The following is a 13,228-nucleotide window of genomic DNA, read 5'->3' as shown; positions in this document are numbered from 1 at the left end:
AAAATACCATAGAATTTCATTTATATGTGTAATCTAAAAAACAAAACAAACAAAAAACCAGAAACAGACCTAAAGATGGAGAACAAACTAGTAGTTGTCAGAGGAGAGGGGGATGAGGGAATGGGCAAAATAGTTGAAGGGGATTAGGAAGTACAAACTTCCAATTATAAAATAAATAAGTCACAGGGATGAAAAATATAGCATAGGGAATAAAGTCAACAATATTGTAATGCCTTTGCATGATGACAGAGGGTAACTACACTTACCACGGTGAGTGTTTCATAATGTATGTAATTGTCAGATCACTATGCTGTACACCTGAAACTAATATTACACTGTATGCTAACTGGAATTTAAATAAAACCTTTAAAAAATATGTCAACTATATGCCAAATAAATAAATACATAAATACACAAATACACAAATACATACATACATACACACACACATAAAATTGAGAAGTAACTTTGTGCTGGGACCCCAGAGAGCTACAACAGTAAACAAGACAGACACGGACCCTGACCTCAAGGCAGTGTCTATCATACCACCTTGTTTCCCCAGAAGCTGCCCTAGAGGGCGCCTCCTCCCTAGCCCCACTCTGAACACAGTACAAGAGTAAAAACCCACCTGGGCAGGAGAGGGTCTCTGTTCATCCCCTATTCTGACTCTAGAGTAATCTTTCTAAAGAATGCATCTCTCTGGCCATTTCACACCCATCCCGTAGACCACCTATGACTCCGCATCACCCACACCCGAACAGACAAGGACTTTCTCAGAAGGCTCTTCCCCATTTTTCCAGGGTCTGCTCTCAATATTCACTGCCTCAGACAACCCCAAACTGCCTGCATTTTCCCACACACACTTTGCTTTGTCTCTATGTCTTTGTTCCTACCATCTCCTGTCTTAATGCCTTTCCTGCTTTATTTGTTATCCCTTGCTGTGTATCAAACCACTCAGACTAGTAACTAAAGGCACTAAAGGCAACAACAGTTTTGTGAATCAGCAGTCTGGTTAGAGATCAGCTGGAACGGTGCAGACATGGAGTACTCCACACTGAGCTGGCTGGGCTGACAGGTGCACCGGGGCTGGATGCTCCGAGAGGGGCTCACACAGTGTCTAGCCATTGGGTGAGGCCGCCAGCTGGTGCATCTCAGTTCAGGTCTCTCCCCACACCTAGCCTGGCCTCCTCACATGGCAACTGGGTTCCAAGAAGCAAGCCCTAATGGGCAAGCACTTATGAAGTCTCTGCCTGTGTCACATTTGCTGAGGACGAAAGCATGTCATAGAGCTGAGCCCAGAATCAATGTGGAAGAGGTGTGACTCACCAGGGGGCCATTAACGTAGCAGTCTACCAGTCTGCCCTCTACCCCTACCAAGGCATGGCCTTCCACATGTGAAGTATATTCATCCTTCCCAAGACACCCAAAATAGTATCCAATCATACACCAGGCTCAAAGTCCATGATCTCACAATGCGCAGCAAGCCTGGATGTGGCTGAGCCTCCTGGGGTACAACTCCTCAAGTGGGGCTCCTTTTGATCCAAAGACCTGTGAACTAATGAGACAAGATGTCTGCCCTCCATGTGCCCACGATACAGCTGTGAAGCAGCCACAGGACAGCCATTAAAAGGGAGAGAAATAGGAGGCACATAGAGATCACTGATTCAAAGCAATTCTGAAATCCAGCCAGGTTCTGTTATCAGGACCCCTCCTTTGGAGGCAGGGATGTTACCTGAATAGAGCCCAGTTCTTCTTGGCTTCTAGTTACACCCGCTGGGCTCCTGGTTCTGCTTGCCTGAGAAGATTTTCTTTTCCATAAGATAAGGCCCTTGTGAATACTGGCCAGCTTCCTGCCCACAGAAAGTTGGGGCCCAGAGGCCTCTTTTTACTTTTTAACTATTTCAGTTCTTTTCAGCCCGAACTAATAGCGTCTTTTCCAAAACAATACTCTTTGAAACTTTATGGTTTTTCTACACGTATTATTGGGTTCACTTCTTGCTCCAAAAGCCACATACATCATTTCAAGAAGACTCTACTTCAGCTATAAAACAACATCTTTAATATTCTTAGAAACGCTTTTGTTTACTGAGAAAGCCTACTAGGCACCACCTTAAATCCTCTTGGGGTATTAACAAAGGTTCTACAATCATACCCTTGATTTCATCTTCACCTTTAAGCCAGCTGCCTGCTGGAGAGACTGAAAATGAGAACTAGTTTTCCTTTCCAACCCAGCAAACTGGACAGATCCTTACTTAGCTCATCTCTCCCTTATAACACCTGACATGCCAGCTGGAAGCACCTAGATGGCACTTTTAACATCCCATCTCTACATCTCTTAGGCCAAACCCACAAATTCATTAGGCACACTTTCTGCCAGTGGCCTCAACACTATATAATGCTGATCAGGCTTGGTCCAAGAAGTTTCCAGCTCCCTTTCCAGGGCACTCACAACCCTTGCTGCCTGTCATTCAAGCCTTTTACCCACCATCGTGTTCCAAATGCCACATGTTCAGGCTTTTAAGACAGCACCACACTTCTAGGTACCAATTTATGTCTCAGATATCTACTGTTACATAACAAACCACTTAAAACCATAGCTTCAAACGACCACCATTTTGTTAAGTTCATGAATTCTGTGGACAGATTTGTCTCTGTCCCACATCTGGGGCCTCAGCTTGAAACCGTGAGCCACTAGGTGGACAACTCAAACAGCTCTGGTGCTGAGATTATCTGGAAGTTTCTTTATCTACATGTCTGGAGCCTGGGCTGAAATGACTCTGAAGGCTAAGTTCTCCTGGGACTGTCTACCAAAGTGACTACATAATGCCTCCTCGTGTGACTAGGGCTCTCTTAGAGCAGGGCCTCAGGATAGTTGGGCATTTTATACCGCGGCCCGAAGAGGGAGCATTCCAGCAAACAAAATAAAAGCTATATGGCCTCTTAAGATCTAAATTCAAAAGTCTTATGGTGCCTTGGTGGCTCAGTCAGTTAAGCATCTACCTGTGGCTCGGGTCATGATCTCAGGGTCCTGGGATCGAGTCCCATGTTGGGCCCCCTGCTCAGCAAGGAGTCTGCTTCTCCCTTCTCCCTGGCTTATGCGCTCTCTCTCTCTCTCTCTCTAATAATAAAACCTTTTTTAAAAATAAATTCATAAGTCTTTTAGCATCACTTCTGCCATATTCTGTTGACTGAAGCACAATACCAAAGAATTTGTACCCAGGTTTTAGAACCACCTTAGTAGGCTTACCTGGGATGGTTTCTGTTCTCTGTGGCATCAGCTGGGATCACACATGCTTTTGTGACTCCACATGCTTTTGTGATCATGTGGCAGTCAACTGGGGGCTAGCCGATCCCAAATGGTGGTTGACATAAACTGAAGCACCTCAGTTCTCCACATGGCTAGCTCAAACTTCCTCACATGGCAACTGAATTCCAAGAAGGCAAGTCTCAACATACAAACACTTATCAAGCTTCTGCTTGTATCTTCTTTGCTGATGGCCCACTGGCCAAAACAAAGCACATGGCCAAGCCCAGAATAAACATGGAAGGGACTCACACAAAGGGCATGGGTACCAGGATGCATGATTCATTGGAGACCATTAAGATAACAATCCACCACACCTGGGCAACTCTCCTTCATCTTTAAAGACTCAATTCATATCTCACCTCGTCCAAAGAAAGCCTCTCTGACAGACTGGGTCATCACTTGCCCCTCCTTTGCGGTCCCACAATACTCTATACACATCCTACCTTTGCCCTTATCCTACTGCTTTCTAACTATCTCTATACCATTTCTGTCTCCACCACTGGACAAGCCTTTGAAGGTAGAGATTGTGCTCTGTTGATCTTTGTAATTCCAGGGTCTTGCCCTGTGCCTAGCACATTGCACCTAGAACAAGAATGTCTTTTAATTATTTAATTATATGTCCATGAATAAAGTTTTTTAAATAAATGTTGAGGGGTGCCTGGATGGCTCAGTCAGTTGAGCCTCTGACTCTTGATTTTGACTTAGGTCATGATCTCAGGGTCCTGGGAATGAGCCCCATGTTTCTCTCCCTCTCCTTCAATCAATCAATAAATAAAATCTTATAAATTAAATAAATAAATAGTCAAATATTATATCTCCATTGGTGCTCTGTCCTCTTGCCCTCTGCCCTGTGTTCTAAGAGATAACTTTTATTTTTTGTCATAGTCTCCAACCAAACATGCACTTCTTCAGAGAGTGACCTCACTTGGGGAGCTGACCTCAACTAGAGATTAGGAAAGGCAGCAGAGTGCACAGCCCTTGATTCCAAGATTTTTGAATTTCATAGACTAGTCACATTTCCAAAGAAATTTGCAGATCAACAGAAAGTTATCAAATTTCCTTTCTTTTGGGGCGCCTGGGTGGCTCAGTCGTTAAGCGTCTGCCTTCGGCTCAGGGCGTGATCCCGGAGTTCTGGGATCGAGCCCCACATCAGGCTCTTCCGCTGGGAGCCTGCTTCTTCCTCTCCTGCTCCCCCTGCTTGTGTTCCCTCTCTCGCTGGCTGTCTCTCTCTCTCTCTCTGTCAAATAAATAAATAAATAAAATCTTTAAAAAAAATTTTCCTTTGTTTTTCTTTTTGCCTTTGGACATTAAAAACACACATGCTTTCTACCACTGCCACTTCAAAGAAGCAGAGAGGTATAACCTTAGCATGAAAACACAGGCCTTCCCAAGGAAGGGCAGGTAAGTGGCATAAGACCTCAATTAGCCCCAAATTAGGACTCAACAGTATGTGCTGTCTTGACATGAAAAATCTGGAGCACCTCAACAGCCTCACCATAAGTCCCCCTTCCAACTTAGTTTCTGCTAGTAAGTTCCTCTAGCCAATCCACCCTCCATATCATGGGGACTAGGCATGATGATCTCTGAGCAGTGGGCTTCAGTTCCATGCCAGCCCACAGAATTATTCAGCAAGCCAATGTTTAACGAACAAAGCCTGCCTCCCATAGCTCCGGGCTGTTCACTCTGCTCCTGTGAAACTTCTGTGTGTGGTGTCCTCCTCTGGGCTGTGAGTACACGTGACTAATAAACTACTGTCCATCTCACCTGTCTGGTGTCAGGGGTCATGTGTTCAGCCATCTCCAAAACCCAAGGGTAAAAATCTCTCCCTCATCAACACAGTGAAGAGGAGTTGATCAGAACAAGGGGGCGACCTCACATCTATGTTTAGAGCATCCCTCACTGTCCTTGTTTTTCTTATTCACCATGGACCAGTGAAATCAGTCTAGTAGGAGTTGGAAGGGAGCAGTGGAGAGCACTGTATGTGGAGTCAGGAGATCTAGGATATAGCCAGGCCTGGCAATGCTCCAAAGTATTTGTCGGTCCTTTGACAAATCCTTCCTCTGTTGGACCTCAGTCTCCAGCTATAAAATGATAGGATGGCTTCTGTCATCTCTGTGATTCTATAAAGCCAATCTGATTAAATCGGTGAATAAGAAGTGAATGGCTGGTAGTCCACTGGTCATCCTAAAGGAATATGCATTTTTAGAGTTTTTATCCCATGTGTCCCTAGCTGGGGCAACTGGAGATGATGGGAGAGTTACTTCTAAGAAACCAACAGAAGAGCCACAGGCTGTCAGGAAATCTTGCTTTGGGTGGATTCCTTTAACCCCTTCCTGATATCAGGAAATCTTGCTTTGGGTGGATTCCTTTAACCCCTTCCTGATATCAGCACCCTGATCCTGTCCCATTAGCAAATGGGAGATTTTAAATCTCCTCCCCTTTACCACTCTGTGTTCCATCCCTGCCCCCAGATTGTCTCATTCAAATCATTAACTCCAACCAGCCAGAGATCTTGCTTTAGTAGACAGACAACTGCCATACCCTCTAGAGTCCACACTCCCCTCCCCTTCCTGAACTAAAGTGCTTGGGGACCCAGAAAGTAGGCCAGGTCCTCATGACCTTATCAAAATAGCACAGCTAGGTCTTCCATCCAGCAACACTCAGAGACTCCGCCACAGAGTGGGAAACGGCAGCCAGGGTCCTGTTCAGCCAGAGCTCAGATACCTTCTGTAGTTAAGAGGCCTCTGGGTATCCCCATGTTCTGCCAAAAAGATAAGGAACTGTCTCCAGTCCCATCTGTATGTGTGCTTGTGTGTATATGTGTGTGAGAGAGAGAGAGAAAGAGAAAGGAGGGTTAGGCCCCCGCCTAAAGCAACTGTGCTCTGATAGGAAAGAACCTCAGACTGAGAATCAGAACGTTGTTAACCAGGAGAGACCACATGCATGCAGTGACAGGGAGGAGGCCAGCGTTTCTGGAATGTAGCAGGAAGATGAATGGGCAAGATGAGGTGGTGGTGACGGCAGACAGCCAGGAGCCAGGACATCCAGGGCCTTAAAAATCACGGCGCAGACAACGAGAAGCCAGGTGACCTGATCTATGAAGAGGGATGGTCTTACCAGACCAGTGTTCTGTTCTTTCCAGACCTGGGGAACTTATGAAAAGTGTAGACACCGGCAGCGTACTGCTAGACTAAGGAGATCCCAGGTGGGCAGGGCCACCTGCATTTTTCATAAATCACCACCACCACCGGAGCTTCTGTTGTTTACCCCAGTGAATGGCCCCTAGACTGGACCATCCTCAAAGTTCGTTTCAGTTAGAAAGTCCCATCACTCTGAATGCTGGGAGGCCACCTAACCTCCCAGGGAGGGAGAGGGAAGTGAATTTCCCACTTGCTAGCCCAGGGACGACTTCCAACAGTAGCAGTGCGGTAATGGAAACTGCAGTTAAGGTGCCAGGGCTCACTTCTGTGAAGAAATAGGAGAATGGGCAGGCAGATGGCAGGGATGCAGGGCCAGCCCACAGGATGTCCCAGCCAGAATGCACAAGACACAATGAGGATGCAGATCAAACAAATAAATCTTCGTTCAAAAAAATTCACCTCACCTGTAGGTGAGAGAGACAAGTCATTGGCACTGGCCATGAAAAGAAAAAAAAAAAAAAATCCAAGGGCTTTTGGTGACTTGAAATTGAATCGATAGGGCTAGGGCGGGTGCCCCACAGGATTAAGAGCCTGGTTTCCTCTATTCCTTTCTAGACAGTCCTGTCTCCTCCCCTTTCCCACAGTACCACGATGTCCCCTCCCACTGAGCTGGGATGCAACCGTGGACTGGCCAGCTCTCCCACTTCCTAGCCATGAAACAGGATGGGGAGTGGGATGGGATGAACCCAGCACGTTGTTGTGGGGTCAACACAGCCATGGATGTAATGAGCCCAGCACAGTGCTTGGTAGAAAATAGTACTCCTTCTCTCATCTGAAGACCAAACAAGCAGACACTACTCAGGGACGAGGTGGGGAGGGGAGTGTCAGGAGGAGTTATGAAATCGAGAAGAACCTTCTAGCTATCTGCTGGGGGAGGTGCCAGCCCAGGAACTGAGGGAGACTGAGCACCCCAGAGCAGAAAGCCCCTGAAGGGGGGGGGGGGGGTGTTCTAGGATGGATGAGGGAGTGGGGCAGGGCTCAGGACCAGGAAGGATGAGATGCGGTGCCTGCCTTGCCTCTGAAGGGCCGCTCCAATGTGGAAAAACACCCCCACCATCTTCCTTTGGAGAAAGCCTGGAATATTCCAATTCCCAAACTTCTCACTGGAGGCTCCATGAAGGTGGGCTCCAGCGGAAAAGGAAAGAAGGCGGGAGGAGGCGTGGGCACTGACCAAAGGGGCGGGTTACTGGCCTGCATCCTCCACTCCTTACCCCTTGGTTTTCCCACAGGCTTCTGAAGCCTAGGTCATAAGAAAGGGTTAAAGCCTGAAAAGGGGAGCAATCATTTCGGGGTTCTGGGAACCAGCTAGTGTTCCCGGCATTGCCCCACCCTGATCCCGGGGCCCTGAGCCCTCCCATCCCTGGCTTAGCCTGCCAGGTCCCCCTTCTGCGGCAGACGGCCACTCTCCCATATCTATACGGGACCGCCTCCTCCTCCCTCTGCCATCCTTCCTCGCTCCCCCCTCAGTCTCTGATTGGCTGCGGCCAGGGTCCTCCCCTCTCCTCCACTCCCACCCCTGGTGAAAACTGCGGGCGCGGGCAGGGTGCTGCAACTGGAGGCGGCGGCGCGCCCGGGGGAGGCTGCAGCAGCGGAGGACAGGATCCCAGGTGGGAACGGGAGCCAGGGGGGGACCCGGGGCGCTGGGCGAGGCCCCCAGCGCCCAGGCAAGTCCTCCCAACCCGAGGCTTCGAGAAAAGGTTCGGGGGCGCCCTGGCAAGGAGCCTCGCCGTGCTTGGGTAGGGGTCTGCTTCACAGGTAGGGGGGAGCGGGACCAACTGCTGCAGGCCAGGGGCTGTGCCGCACCCCGCCTTTTGCGGAAAGCGCTCCCCGGCTTTCGCCCGCTGAAGGGACAGTTACTTGGGGCCGGGATGCAGGAGGAGAACCGGGATGAAGGGCGCCAAGGACGGCCTTGGGTTCCGCTCTCCACGCAGACGTCCCCAAACCTAGCTTTGCAAAGGCGTTGGGTGGGGGCGCTGAAATTGCGGGAGAGGACGTTTGACCATGCGAGCTGAAGGGAATCTCTGCCCTGCGACCTCGCGGCGGGCTGGGTGCGGGGCGTCAAAGGACAGGGAAACCGCAGTGCCGCGGGCGGGGACTGGAAGGCGGGCAGACGGGGGAGGGGAGAACTGGGAAAGGATGAGAGGGGGAAGGGGGACCTCAATTGGGAGAGGAGACGGATGGAACACGGAAACGGAATGAGGGTGGGGCTAGTCGAACGGGGGCTGGAGAGGGAGGGAGTGCAGAACTTCTCCGGGTTCTGGGCTGCCGGGGACACCAGGCAGAGGAAATGAACACATCTGTGCCTCCCCTACCGCTCTCTAACCGTCCCTTTGGCTCTCCATCCCTCTCCAGCCCCAGCCCCATTTCATCCCCGTTCTAGCCTAGGCTTCCCCTTTTCCCTCCTAGATCTCAAACTCACACCCCTTCTCTGTAACTCAGTGTCTGTGAATCAAAGCTAGATGCCGACCCCCTGTCTTCCCCAACAGCACCCTGGGGGCGCTCTCGGTTATATTTCTGGGAGTGTACAGACTGCAGTCCCCGCTGGGTACCCCAGCCTCGCCCTGCCGCATGGCTGAGCGCCACGGGGGGGGGGGGGGGGTCCTTGGATGCAGCCAGCAGTGCACCTGGGCGCTGGCATCAGGGCAGGACCCCGCGCCCCTCCCAGGCGCAAGGCCCTCCTGTGTGGCCTCTCCCCCACAAGCCCTCAAGCACCAGTGCTGACAGGCGGGGCTACCTGCTCATGACATCGGGATATTGGTCCAGACTTCGAAAAAGGCAGGGCAAAGAGCTTAGGCAGGGAGTCTATTGAAACCAGACTGGAAAACTGTAGGCCCAGGAGGCCTGCCCAGAGAGCTGGCATTTGGAAACATCTTGGTTCCTATGCAGTCAGAGAACACATACAATCACAGAGCACCGTCGGAAGGCCCTTTGCTGTATGCCAACTACGGGCCCATCTGGAAGCACCTTAGCCACACAGCCCTTTCTAGAGGAGGGGAATTAACCTTTATGGGTCACTCACTGTGGAGCAGTCCTCATGGCAGACGTTTGTCATTCCTCTTAATCCCCATCACAATCCTGGGGTATCTAAAGTTCACTCATTCATTCGTTCGTTAAGGATCTTTTGAGTATCTATCATATGCCAGGAACTGTTTGGGCATTGGGGATTTTCTTCTGAACAAGAAACAGAAAAGTCCCCAAATGGAGATTTTTTTGTGTAATGGGTAGAGTTTTAGTGTTGTGAGATAAAAAGAGTTCTGCAGATTGCCTGCACAAGAATATGAGTGAACGTACCACCACTGAATCATACACTTAAAAATGATTAAGACAGGGGTGCCTGGGTGATGCAGTTGGTTAAGCAACTGACCCCTGGTTTCAGCTCAGGTCGTGATCTCTGGGTTGTGAGATCGAGTCCCAGGTCTCCCTAGGTGGGGGCAAAGAGTCTGCTTGAGATTCTTTCCCCCCCCCCCCGCCTCTTTCCCCCTCTACTCCTCCCCCTTCCCTTGAACACGTGGTCTCTCTCTCTCTAAAATAAATCTTTTTAAAAAATGATTAAGATAGCAAATTTTGTGTTAGCTCTACTTTGCCACAATTAGGAAACAGTATGTTTCTGCTTTCCTGAAGGAAAAAGGAAATGGTCAAAGTCACTTTACTCCAAGTTTTCCACGCAGAGACATACCATCATAGGGTGTGTTCTCCCTCCCTTGCTTTCCCCGAGGGAGGAAGCATCAAGTGGCCGTGTCACAGTCACTCATAAGTGAGAGGGGAGAAACGTAAAGAGAAGCTTGCGTGACTGCCATGGCCATCACGGCATGTGTCCCAGAGACCCCCACCCCTAGCAATAAGTGTGGGCCCACCTGCCCCATCTCCTGGCTGATTCGCATCTTGTCGCACCCCCAGATCAAGGACTGAGCTCCCAGCACCATGAACCCCACCATCGGCTTCGCTCTTTTGCTGACAGGTACTGGGCAATGGGCAGGGCTGGGATTCTAAGCACCTTGGCTTCCTTCCCTTCAGAGAAGCTAGCTTCTTCCTCCCAACATCAGGACGGGGAGGTGATTGAGGGAGAGAGGGCTCTTTTTCATCCCTAAATCTGCTGAGTAACCTAGTTGATCTTCCGGCTGCCTGAGGCTGCTTTTGGAAAAACAGTCCACTGGGTCTGCCCCATACTGAGCTGGAATCTCCAAATGGGAACCGGGAGCCTCCATCAACTCCCCAAGATCTCCTGCCCCCGGGGACACCCAAGACTAAAGAAGATGAGGGAAGGAGGCTGGGTCTGCAGCAGGGAAGTGGCAGTAGCCCAGAGAGACCTCTGGGGTGGGGAGAGGCGCCCCAAGAGCAGACCCCTGTGCCCTCCCTGGCAAGCCTATTCTCTCCTGTTACTGTGGGTTGGAGGCCCCCTGCTCTGCAGGCCCCCCCAACCTAGGAGTGGGCACTGCTGGTGCCAGTCTTGCAGGTAGCCCGTGGGCAGAAAGTGACCAGCCTGACAGCCTGCCTGGTGGACCAGAGCCTTCGCCTGGACTGCCGCCATGAGAATACTACCACCTCGCCCATCCAGTATGAGTTCAGCCTGACCAGGGAGAAAAAGAAGCATGTGCTCTATGGCACTATGGGGGTGCCTGAGCACTCCTACCGCTCCCGAACCAACTTCACCAGCAAGTACAACATCAAGGTCCTCTACTTATCCAGCTTCACCACCAAGGACGAGGGGACGTACACATGTGAACTCCGGCTCTCTGGCCAGCCTCCCATCACCTCCAGCAAGAATGTCTCTGTGCTCAGAGGTGAGGCAAACTCCCAACAAGGCCAAGTGAGCTGGGAGAGGGAGGCTAGGGAGGAGAGGGCTGGTTAAGGCAGCAGGCAGTCCCCTCGGCCAGGCCGGAGATGAGAGGGGCCCCAGAACCTCCCTCTTGCTCCCCCCAGCTGCTGTCTGGCACCCTGGGGAACCACTGCCTGCTGTGTGTATGGGGGAAGGGCTGAGGGGAGAGTGAGATAGGCGGAACGGTGTTGCAGACACTTCTACCATGACTGGGCAAATCACTCGGCCTCCCCAGTCCTCCTCCTCCCCACCTGGAAAACAGGGATGACACTAGCTACCTCACCCCCAGTTTTCTTTTGAAGATGCTTGATCAAAGATTTGATATGATATTTGTTCAAGAGCTCAGGAACCTGCAAAAGGGAAAGCTAGTAGGTTCTACCAGAGCAGATTGACCCTGGTTCCAGCTAAGACATCATGACGCCAGCCTGCCCAAGGGAATGTGCCCCAGCTCAGGGCCTGTGCCTGCCTGAATCCCGGTCCCTCTTCATTCCTGCCCTGCCCTCCTCCCCACTCTCTCTCCACAGACAAACTGGTCAAGTGTGAGGGCATAAGCCTGCTGGCCCAGAACACCTCGGGGCTGCTGCTGCTCCTGCTCTCGCTGCCTCTCCTACAGGCCATGGACTTCATCTCCCTGTGATTGGTTGGGCAGGAAGCCACGCGGCCCAGTCCAGAGACCCTACTCCTCTGAGTTGGCTGACCCCCTCCCCCCAATCCCTCACACATCTCGAGGAGCAATGGGCACCCCGCCCTTCATAAGGAATCCCAGTGCCGCATGCATCATCTGCCTGCCCCTCCGCCCCTCTGCCACCTCACACCCTCTCCGCACGCCACTGGCTTTTTGTGTGTGTGTGTGTGTACTCTTTGTCCCAAAGTTGCTTCTGTCTGGTTTATCCTTCCTTTTCTTTGGGAGTTTGTGAAAAGGGAAGCCAGGGTTGGGGACGTGATAGAGAGTAAGGGCGTGGGAGGGGTAGAAGGATAGAGGGGTCCCAGTCCCAGGAGGACGGAGGGGGGTCATCCTTGCCCACCAGGACCAGCGGCCTGGGAGAGACCTGGAGGGGGAGGAGGTACATCCGGGCCTAGCACATCCCTCAGCAGGCGAGGATGGTGCCCAAAGACCCCGGATGTGAGGGCACTGCCAAGCATTTGTGGCCCATCACCAGAGGAGAGAACTGAACATCTCCAGAAGCATTCTCCGCCACAGCAAGAAGCCATCCTTTGACCACTGCAGAGGTCCCCTGGGGGCCCAGTGAAAAAGCAGACTCTTCCTGGGAGCAGTGCTAACAGAGGGCTGGAGACGGGGTAGAAGAGAGGGTCCATCGTCCCTCTCTACCTGATGAAACTAAAATTAAGAGCCTACTGTCCCTCACTGCCTCAGCCAGCAGTTGAGAGGGTGCCAGAGGACCAGCCTCCTCCCAGCCTGTTCCAAGCTCCTAAGAGCTTCCAGAACTCTGACCTGGAGGCAGTAAGCCGGGCCAGGTGAGTCCCAGAGCAGAGGAGAGTTTGGCCCGAGTGTTTGCGAGGTTCTTTCTCTCCTGCCCCGTCAGTGCCGGCCCCTGGTGGCTGCCGGCTAAGCCTTCCGACAGCCCTCTGCCCCACAGGTCTGGCTTCTTGGGGACCTGGGGGGTCAGAGGGGGTCTGAGGCAGCCCGTGGAGTGCCTCGACAGATGGCTTTTCCCAACACCCAGCTCCCTGCCCCCCACCCCCGCAGCTGTCCCCTATCATGTGACTGTGTGTAGCGCACCACAGCTTATGGTATCTCATCGAAGAAAAAGAGAACTGCGCAATAAAACCAAGCCTCTGGAGAACACCTGCCTGCCCTTCTCTGCTCTGCTCCCCCATCTGTCCCCAGGCCCGCCTCTCTAGGAGGTCCGAACTGCCACCCTGAACTCTCCCTCTCCCCTGCCT

General features: G+C 51.6%; 1 protein-coding gene and 1 long non-coding RNA gene across 10 annotated transcripts in view; one reads left to right on the top strand and one right to left on the bottom strand.

The window, feature by feature from the left end:
* LOC113259955 (uncharacterized) overlaps nucleotides 1-13,228 on the bottom strand; it is a 242,226-nt gene that overhangs the window by 198,175 nt on the left and 30,823 nt on the right. The gene's annotated exons all lie outside the window — the stretch shown is intronic.
* On the top strand, nucleotides 8,020-13,128 carry THY1 (Thy-1 cell surface antigen). 3 transcript variants are annotated; one of them, XM_026505561.4, is made up of 4 exons: nucleotides 8,020-8,114; nucleotides 10,405-10,465; nucleotides 10,953-11,288; nucleotides 11,848-13,128. In XM_026505561.4, exons 2-4 carry the CDS (start codon nucleotides 10,429-10,431, stop codon nucleotides 11,958-11,960), a joined length of 486 nt encoding a protein of 161 aa, XP_026361346.1. In that variant the 5' UTR covers nucleotides 8,020-8,114; nucleotides 10,405-10,428; the 3' UTR covers nucleotides 11,961-13,128. The 3 variants fall into 3 exon arrangements, with proteins under 3 accessions (XP_026361346.1, XP_026361348.1, XP_026361347.1); XM_026505563.4 differs by having other exon boundaries at nucleotides 8,080-8,204; XM_026505562.4 differs by lacking the exon at nucleotides 8,020-8,114 and adding an exon at nucleotides 8,220-8,243.

The sequence above is a fragment of the Ursus arctos genome, unplaced genomic scaffold, assembly GCF_023065955.2.
Source record: "Ursus arctos isolate Adak ecotype North America unplaced genomic scaffold, UrsArc2.0 scaffold_22, whole genome shotgun sequence".
Classification (NCBI taxonomy): Eukaryota; Metazoa; Chordata; class Mammalia; order Carnivora; family Ursidae; genus Ursus; species Ursus arctos.
Note: the sequence above shows the minus strand (reverse complement) of the source record. Positions and strands in the feature narration are given on the sequence as shown.